The sequence below is a fragment of the Scardinius erythrophthalmus genome (assembly GCF_964197995.2).
Source record: "Scardinius erythrophthalmus genome assembly, contig: HAP1_SCAFFOLD_328, whole genome shotgun sequence".
Classification (NCBI taxonomy): Eukaryota; Metazoa; Chordata; class Actinopteri; order Cypriniformes; family Leuciscidae; genus Scardinius; species Scardinius erythrophthalmus.
Genome location: NW_028296284.1, coordinates 45,001 through 55,000, shown reverse-complemented (window position 1 = coordinate 55,000; position 10,000 = coordinate 45,001). Strand labels below are relative to the sequence as shown.

General features: G+C 41.8%; 1 protein-coding gene and 1 long non-coding RNA gene across 2 annotated transcripts in view; both read left to right on the top strand.

Moving 5' to 3' along the window:
* The window catches only part of LOC308686496, a 7,005-nt gene extending 3,227 nt beyond the window's left edge, over positions 1-3,778 (top strand). The window contains exon 3 of the long non-coding RNA XR_014029608.1: positions 3,462-3,778. This is a non-coding gene — a long non-coding RNA (uncharacterized lncRNA). The remainder of the gene's footprint in view (positions 1-3,461) is intronic.
* A 622-nt stretch (positions 3,779-4,400) lies between these two features.
* Positions 4,401-10,000, top strand: part of LOC308686495 (nectin-4-like) — a 35,581-nt gene continuing 29,981 nt past the window's right edge. Inside the window, exons 1-2 of the mRNA XM_081394922.1 lie at positions 4,401-4,744; positions 7,406-7,594. Of these exons, the coding sequence (XP_081251048.1) occupies positions 4,696-4,744; positions 7,406-7,594 (238 nt within the window). The 5' untranslated portion in view covers positions 4,401-4,695. The remainder of the gene's footprint in view (positions 4,745-7,405; positions 7,595-10,000) is intronic.

The window sequence follows — 10,000 nt, the reverse complement described above, 5'->3', positions numbered from 1 at the left end:
CTTCAGAGAGTCTGATGAGAGAATGACTGTGGTCTGATTATGATGTATGACCTTCAGAGAGTCTGATGAGTGAATGACTGTGGTCTGATTATGATTTATGACTGTGAGAGAGTCTGGTGAGTGAATGACTGTGGTCTGATTATGATGTATGACCTTCAGAGAGTCTGATGAGAGAATGACTGTGGTCTGATTATGATGTATGACCTTCAGAGAGTCTGATGAGTGAATGACTGTGGTCTGATTATGATTTATGACTGTGAGAGAGTCTGGTGAGTGAATGACTGTGGTCTGATTATGATTTATGACCTTCAGAGAGTCTGATGAGAGAATGACTGTGGTCTGATTATGATTTATGACTGTGAGAGAGTCTGATGAGTGAATGACTGTGGTCTGATTATGATGTATGACCTTCAGAGAGTCTGATGAGAGAATGACTGTGGTCTGATTATGATGTATGACCTTCAGAGAGTCTGATGAGTGAATGACTGTGGTCTGATTATGATTTATGACTGTGAGAGAGTCTGGTGAGTGAATGACTGTGGTCTGATTATGATTTATGACCTTCAGAGAGTCTGATGAGAGAATGACTGTGGTCTGATTATGATTTATGACTGTGAGAGAGTCTGATGAGAGAATGACTGTGGTCTGATTATGATGTATGACCTTCAGAGAGTCTGATGAGAGAATGACTGTGGTCTGATTATGATTTATGACTGTGAGAGAGTCTGGTGAGTGAATGACTGTGGTCTGATTATGATTTATGACCTTCAGAGAGTCTGATGAGAGAATGACTGTGGTCTGATTATGATTTATGACTGTGAGAGAGTCTGATGAGAGAATGACTGTGGTCTGATTATGATGTATGACCTTCAGAGAGTCTGATGAGAGAATGACTGTGGTCTGATTATGATTTATGACTGTGAGAGAGTCTGATGAGTGAATGACTGTGGTCTGATTATGATTTATGACCTTCAGAGAGTCTGATGAGTGAATGACTGTGGTCTGATTATGATTTATGACTGTGAGAGAGTCTGATGAGAGAATGACTGTGGTCTGATTATGATGTATGACCTTCAGAGAGTCTGATGAGAGAATGACTGTGGTCTGATTATGATTTATGACTGTGAGAGAGTCTGGTGAGTGAATGACTGTGGTCTGATTATGATTTATGACCTTCAGAGAGTCTGATGAGAGAATGACTGTGGTCTGATTATGATTTATGACTGTGAGAGAGTCTGGTGAGTGAATGACTGTGGTCTGATTATGATTTATGACTGTGAGAGAGTCTGATGAGTGAATGACTGTGGTCTGATTATGATTTATGACTGTGAGAGAGTCTGGTGAGTGAATGACTGTGGTCTGATTATGATTTATGACTGTGAGAGAGTCTGGTGAGTGAATGACTGTGGTCTGATTATGATTTATGACTGTGAGAGAGTCTGATGAGTGAATGACTGTGGTCTGATTATGATGTATGACCTTCAGAGAGTCTGATGAGAGAATGACTGTGGTCTGATTATGATTTATGACTGTGAGAGAGTCTGGTGAGTGAATGACTGTGGTCTGATTATGATTTATGACCTTCAGAGAGTCTGATGAGAGAATGACTGTGGTCTGATTATGATTTATGACTGTGAGAGAGTCTGGTGAGTGAATGACTGTGGTCTGATTATGATTTATGACTGTGAGAGAGTCTGATGAGTGAATGACTGTGGTCTGATTATGATTTATGACTGTGAGAGAGTCTGGTGAGTGAATGACTGTGGTCTGATTATGATTTATGACTGTGAGAGAGTCTGGTGAGTGAATGACTGTGGTCTGATTATGATTTATGACTGTGAGAGAGTCTGATGAGTGAATGACTGTGGTCTGATTATGATTTATGACTGTGAGAGAGTCTGGTGAGTGAATGACTGTGGTCTGATTATGATTTATGACTGTGAGAGAGTCTGGTGAGTGAATGACTGTGGTCTGATTATGATGTATGACCTTCAGAGAGTCTGATGAGAGAATGACTGTGGTCTGATTATGATTTATGACTGTGAGAGAGTCTGGTGAGTGAATGACTGTGGTCTGATTATGATTTATGACCTTCAGAGAGTCTGATGAGAGAATGACTGTGGTCTGATTATGATTTATGACTGTGAGAGAGTCTGGTGAGTGAATGACTGTGGTCTGATTATGATTTATGACTGTGAGAGAGTCTGATGAGTGAATGACTGTGGTCTGATTATGATTTATGACTGTGAGAGAGTCTGGTGAGTGAATGACTGTGGTCTGATTATGATTTATGACTGTGAGAGAGTCTGGTGAGTGAATGACTGTGGTCTGATTATGATTTATGACTGTGAGAGAGTCTGATGAGTGAATGACTGTGGTCTGATTATGATTTATGACTGTGAGAGAGTCTGATGAGTGAATGACTGTGGTCTGATTATGATGTATGACCTTCAGAGAGTCTAATGAGAGAATGACTGTGGTCTGATTATGATGTATGACCTTCAGAGAGTCTGATGAGTGAATGACTGTGGTCTGATTATGATTTATGACTGTGAGAGAGTCTGATGAGTGAATGACTGTGGTCTGATTATGATTTATGACCTTCAGAGAGTCTGATGAGAGAATGACTGTGGTCTGATTATGATGTATGACCTTCAGAGAGTCTGATGAGTGAATGACTGTGGTCTGATTATGATGTATGACCTTCAGAGAGTCTGATGAGTGAATGACTGTGGTCTGATTATGATGTATGACCTTCAGAGAGTCTGATGAGAGAATGACTGTGGTCTGATTATGATTTATGACTGTGAGAGAGTCTGGTGAGTGAATGACTGTGGTCTGATTATGATTTATGACTGTGAGAGAGTCTGGTGAGTGAATGACTGTGGTCTGATTATGATTTATGACTGTGAGAGAGTCTGATGAGTGAATGACTGTGGTCTGATTATGATTTATGACTGTGAGAGAGTCTGATGAGTGAATGACTGTGGTCTGATTATGATTTATGACTGTGAGAGAGTCTGATGAGTGAATGACTGTGGTCTGATTATGATTTATGACTGTCAGAGAGTCTGGTGAGTGAATGACTGTGGTCTGATTATGATTTATGACTGTGAGAGAGTCTGATGAGTGAATGACTGTGGTCTGATTATGATTTATGACTGTGAGAGAGTCTGATGAGTGAATGACTGTGGTCTGATTATGATTTATGACTGTCAGAGAGTCTGATGAGTGAATGACTGTGGTCTGATTATGATGTATGACCTTCAGAGAGTCTGATGAGAGAATGACTGTGGTCTGATTATGATTTATGACTGTGAGAGAGTCTGGTGAGTGAATGACTGTGGTCTGATTATGATTTATGACTGTGAGAGAGTCTGGTGAGTGAATGACTGTGGTCTGATTATGATTTATGACTGTCAGAGAGTGTGTGTGTCTGATCAGTGTGTTTCGTTCCTCAGGATCTGGGCCGTCGTGATCAGGACACCTACGACACTCTTCATCCTGGGATGAAGAAGAAGCCTCTGCCCTGAGAACACCCGAATGCTTTCTACATTATTTAAGCTTCGTTAATCTCCAGTTCTGCTCTGTTGTCATTGTTTGACGATGTTAATTTGTACAATGTGTGTGTAAGGCTCTCAATGCCAATTAACATAGTACATTTTTTTAATAATATATTTCTAACTTGAACAGTGTCCAATAATTTTCCTTGTTACTGTATAAGATGAGTAAAAAATATTCTTATTTCTAATTTAAATAAAAGACTTTCTTAAATCCCTCCCTGTTCTAGTTGATGCTTGAGCTCTTCTCATGTCTATTTTAAATACAGTTGACCAGCAGGTGTCGCAATAAAACAGTTAGGAAATGTTTATTGTGAAATAAACTAAATCATTAACTCGCTCCTGGTCAAAACTTATAACTATTTCAATCAGCTTTGATACACCACGTGACCAATCAAATTAGAAGAACACAAACTCCTGCATAAATATACATTCGTGTAATTTAAATGTATTTAGATGATATTAATGATAAAATAAAAAAATAAAAAAAATACAAATTAGGCTACTTGAAATAATAACAATAATATTAAATTATTTTACTTAAAAGTAAAAACAAACCTTGTAGCCTATATCTCTCTAGATTGTTGTTTAAATAATTTGCCTGTTTGTGGGTATGTTCATTAAATGTCAAGAATTCGCTGCTTAACTGGTTTGTCCTGTTCATTTCTACTTTACAAAACACCAAACCAAACAAAAGCCACGAATTCCTCAAACTTCACTTTGGCTCTAACAGCTTCAGAGAGGAGAGTTTTCTAGAAATCATTTCAAATCCCCCACAGAGTTCTGATTTCAAGAGAAAAAACATAAGTTTATAGTTTAGTGCACAAACCAAAGGTCAGTGAGAGAGAGAGGGAGTGTGCGCGCACGTGCGCGTGCCCAGCGGTGGGTGGAGCCCACGTGAACACGCAGGTGTGTGTGAACGCTCACCTGAACACAGACTTCAAACAGAGTTTAATGATGAGTTTATCAGCCTCTGGATCTTCCTGTAGAAACTCAGCTTGTAGTCTGTTTTTATTCCTTTAATGCTGACAAATGGCGGATCTGAAGAACACAGTTTAACATGGATGAAGAGAAAAGCGCGTGAGAACATGAGGAGGAATAACAGAGAAATACACTGAGAGAATAAATCAGAAACATGACGAAACTACTGAGCTTCATCTGTGTGATCCTCTTCACATTGATGGGTAAGACAAAAAACTCAAACACTGCTGAGGACTCGAGTAGTGTGTGTTAGTTAGTCAGTTATATTTGTAAATTACGGTGACACTTTACTATAGGGGTTTTGTTCATATTTAGCTAATATTTAGTAATCAGTTTATGTTAATTAATTTACTAATGCACTGTTGAAATCAAAAGTTTTATCTGTTATCATTAAGTTAATGCATTGATTGACATGACATTAAACCGTTGTGTTTTTATTAATAAACGTTCACAAAGGTTAATAAATACTGCAACAAACCCACTAAAACCAGCCACACGCATAGTTGTGTTTTAGCTGTTGTTTTTTCAGCAGGGAGTCCATAAGTTGTGTTTCGGTGTGTGTGTGTGTGAGAGAGAGATCTGCTATGTGGTGCAGTGACATTCTTCTGTCGGTAAAGTTCAACCAGCCTCAAAAACCATTACTCACTTATTTATGACTGTCGTGGAGGAAATGTGTGCAGAACTGTGTGTGTGTGTGTGTGTGTGTGAGTGAGTGAGAGAATGCGTGTGTGTGTGTGTGTGTGTGTGTGTGTGTGTGTGTGTGTGCGTGCGTGCGTGTGTGTGTGTGTGTGTGAGTGAGAGAATGCGTGTGTGTGTGTGTGTGTGTGTGTGTGTGTGTGTGTGTGTGTGTGTGTTTGTGTGAGTGAGTGAGTGAGAGAATGCGTGTGTGTGTGTGTGTGTGTGTGTGTGTGTGTGTGTGTGTGTGTGTGTGTGTGTGTGTGAGTGAGTGAGAGAATGCGTGTGTGTGTGTGTGTGTGTGTGTGTGTGAGTGAGAGAATGCGTGTGTGTGTGTGTGTGTGTGTGTGTGTGTGTGTGTGTGTGTGTGAGTGAGTGAGTGAGTGAGTGAGTGAGTGAGAGAATGCGTGTGTGTGTGTGTGTGTGAGTGAGTGAGTGAGAGAATGCGTGTGTGTGTGTGTGTGTGTGTGTGTGTGTGTGTGTGTGTGTGTGTGTATGTATTGATTTAGAAAAGGGACAGTGTACATTAATCAACATTCGTGAATGTAAATGTACCCAGATTAGCCCGAAGGCTAGTTTTCATCGCTAGTCCCTCTGCCAGATGTTATTAGGCCTAAAACTAGAGAAGAGGGTAAAACAATTACAACAATAATAGAACTAGAACATGTAAACAACTCTGTAAAATACAATTAACATACAAAAAGACGAGATATATGTACACAATAATAATAAAAATGTGAGTTTTTATGAGTTAAATATAACAAATGATAATGACATTATTAATAGTAATAATAGAGGAAGCAGCAATAATGTTCACATTGTTGATTATGAAGCCATTTCTTAAAATTATTCTTAAATGAGTTTAACGATGAGCATTCTCTAATTGATTGTGGTCCAGAAATGCAGTGATGTGATTCTCTGAATGAAATACAGAGAAAGAACGAACCGACCAAAGAACGGTTCCTACAATCCGCTCTAATTGAACCTCTAGTTACTCTCTCTCTCTCTCTGTGTGTGTGTGTGTGTGTGTGTGTGTGTGTGTGTGTGTGTGTGTGATGGGTAGGGTTAGTGTTAGAGGAGAGAATATACAGTTTGTACAGTATAAAAACCATTTCACCAATGGAGGTCCTAACAAGTATAGCAAAACAAATGTGTGTGTGAAGGTGAAGCTATGTATTGTTATTGTAAACGTGTGGCGTGTCAGTGTGTGTGTGTTTGGAGTGTTTGTGTTCAGTGTGTGTGTCAGCTGAGACGAAGACAAACAATAACCGGAACTTCAAGATGACATTCTCTCTCGGTCTCATTCTCTCACTTTGAAATGCGAGTGTGTGTGCGAGTTCTACATGATCCAACTGTTCCAGAATAGAGCAAAATCAGCAGAAATATCCGGGATGAACGGTTTAAGAGAGATCTCGAGTGTGTCTCCATCTCTGCTCAGACACTGAAGCTGAACATTTCTCTGCTTCATTCATTATTCACTGCATGAAAACCAGTGGCTCGTTTGAGTGTGTTTCGATCCACGTTTATGAGGAATATTTGAGAAGGTGTTGATATGTAAATTAAACTTGACTGAGAACTCTCTCCTGAGCAGAAACATTTCCCTGTAGAATGTAATGCAGCTTTACTCGAAACATAATGTCCTCTGTATACATATCTGATCATAACTTATCAACATGATCTGATGAACCTGTTGCACTCGATCTTCTCCAGTCCAGTTTACACTCTTTTATCCAGTAAACGTCTTTTATTATAACTGTACAAACGTCCTCATTTTTGTTCAGTTTGAGTCTCTGAATAAAATTTCACAGTTTTTTCCTCCATATTCTCACGATATTAGACCTTTATGAGCCATAAAAGCCTGATAAATCAAATATGATACTAAACGTTAAATGCATGCAAACTGACAAATTAATTTACACCATAACACTTTGATTAAACATGTCAAAAACTAACCATATGGAATGCATTTTATTATTTGCATTGAGCATTGATAGTTTTGGCTTATTTCTGACTCGCTCGTTGTTCTGCATGGGAACGTCCTTGTGTTTCTGTGACGTGTTTGTCGGGGCAAGAGCAATGGATCATGATAGTGCGGGTTTATTATTAACTCTCACACACTGACCTCGTCTCGAACAGTAAACCCAGTCAGAGATGTTTGCAGATGTTCACACTGACTCTTTATTTCTCAGTGTGTGTTCACAGTGAGTTCCTTGATCCGCCGGCGTCCCAGCGCTCGTTCTCCGACACACAGACTCGGCTTCCCTGCCGGTTCGAGGTGCAGGGAGAGGAGAAGGTGGTGCAGGTGACCTGGTCCAGACAGAACCCAGGAGGAGAACGAGAACAGATCATTACAGGACACTTCACTGAAGGCCCTAAAGGTAAAAACATGAACTAGTCGAGTGAATCTCATAAAACTCTTAGACTAAAGCAACTTTTTATAGAAAAATCATTCATCTTTTTCCACCAATTAGGGTGAAAAACCTGCTCGACTTCTAATAACCTGACCTCAGCCACACTATTAACAGTAGAGCTTCCAAAAGTGTGTTTCTGCAGCGATTTCACAGAAGAGACCCAGATAATAAAAGAAGCATTTAAATAATCTAAAGAGTGTGTGTGTGTGTGAGAGAGTGTGAGAGAGAGTGTGAGAGAGTGTGTGAGAGAGAGTGTGAGAGAGTGTGTGAGAGAGAGTGTGAGAGAGTGTGAGAGAGAGTGTGTGAGAGAGTGTGTGTGTGAGAGTGTGAGAGAGTGTGTGAGAGAGTGTGTGAGAGAGTGTGAGAGTGTGAGAGTGTGAGAGAGTGTGAGAGAGTGTGTGAGAGTGTGTGTGAGAGTGTGTGAGAGAGTGTGTGAGAGTGTGAGAGAGTGTGTGAGAGTGTGAGAGAGTGAGAGAGTGTGTGAGAGTGTGTGAGAGTGTGTGAGAGTGTGAGAGAGTGTGAGAGAGTGTGTGAGAGAGTGTGTGAGAGTGTGTGAGAGTGTGTGAGAGAGTGTGTGAGAGAGTGTGTGTGTGAGAGTGTGTGAGAGTGTGAGAGAGTGTGAGAGAGTGTGAGAGAGTGTGAGAGAGTGTGAGAGAGTGTGAGAGAGTGTGAGAGAGTGTGTGAGAGTGTGTGAGAGTGTGTGAGAGTGTGTGAGAGAGTGTGTGAGAGTGTGTGAGAGTGTGTGAGAGTGTGTGAGAGTGTGTGAGAGTGTGTGTGAGAGTGTGTGAGAGTGTGTGAGAGTGTGTGAGTGTGTGAGAGAGTGTGAGAGAGAGTGTGAGAGAGAGTGTGTGAGAGAGTGTGTGAGAGAGTGTGTGTGTGAGAGTGTGAGAGAGTGTGAGAGAGTGTGTGAGAGTGTGTGAGAGTGTGTGAGAGTGTGTGAGAGTGTGTGAGAGTGTGTGAGAGTGTGTGAGAGTGTGTGAGAGAGTGTGTGAGAGTGTGTGAGAGTGTGTGAGAGTGTGTGTGAGAGTGTGTGTGAGAGTGTGTGTGAGAGTGTGTGAGAGTGTGTGAGAGTGTGTGAGAGTGTGTGAGAGTGTGTGAGAGTGTGTGAGAGTGTGTGAGAGTGTGTGAGAGTGTGTGAGAGTGTGTGAGAGTGTGTGAGAGTGTGTGAGAGTGTGTGAGAGTGTGTGAGAGTGTGTGAGAGAGTGTGTGTGTGAGAGAGTGTGAGAGAGTGTGAGAGTGTGTGAGAGAGTGTGAGAGAGTGTGTGTGTGAGAGAGTGTGAGAGAGTGTGAGAGTGTGTGAGAGAGTGTGAGAGAGTGTGAGAGAGTGTGAGAGAGTGTGAGAGAGTGTGAGAGAGTGTGAGAGAGTGTGAGAGAGTGTGAGAGAGTGTGAGAGAGTGTGAGAGAGTGTGAGAGTGTGTGAGAGTGTGTGAGAGAGTGTGTGTGTGAGAGAGTGTGAGAGTGTGTGAGAGAGTGTGTGTGTGAGAGTGTGAGAGTGTGTGAGAGAGTGTGAGAGAGTGTGTGAGAGTGTGTGAGAGAGTGTGTGAGAGTGTGAGAGTGTGTGAGAGAGTGTGAGAGAGTGTGAGAGAGTGTGTGAGAGTGTGAGAGAGTGTGAGAGAGTGTGAGAGAGTGTGAGAGAGTGTGAGAGAGTGTGAGAGAGTGTGAGAGAGTGTGAGAGAGTGTGAGAGAGTGTGAGAGAGTGTGAGAGAGTGTGAGAGAGTGTGAGAGAGTGTGAGAGAGTGTGAGAGAGTGTGAGAGAGTGTGAGAGTGTGTGAGAGAGTGTGTGTGTGAGAGAGTGTGAGAGTGTGTGAGAGAGTGTGTGTGTGAGAGTGTGAGAGTGTGTGAGAGTGTGTGAGAGTGTGTGAGAGAGTGTGTGAGAGTGTGTGAGAGTGTGTGAGAGTGTGTGAGAGTGTGTGAGAGAGTGTGAGAGTGTGAGAGTGTGTGAGAGTGTGTGAGAGAGTGTGTGAGAGTGTGAGAGTGTGTGAGAGAGTGTGAGAGTGTGTGAGAGAGTGTGAGAGTGTGAGAGAGTGTGAGAGAGTGTGTGAGAGAGTGTGAGAGTGTGTGAGAGAGTGTGAGTGAGTGTGAGAGTGTGTGAGAGTGAGTGTGAGAGAGTGTGAGAGAGTGTGAGAGAGTGTGAGAGAGTGTGAGAGAGTGTGAGTGAGTGTGAGAGTGTGTGAGAGTGAGTGTGAGAGAGTGTGAGAGAGTGTGAGAGAGTGTGAGAGAGTGTGAGAGAGTGTGAGAGTGTGTGAGAGTGTGAGAGAGTGTGAGAGAGTGTGTGAGAGTGTGTGAGAGTGTGTGAGAGTGTGTGAGAGTGTGAGAGTGTGAGTGTGTGAGAGTGTGTGAGAGTGTGTGAGAGTGTGTGAGAGTGTGTGAGAG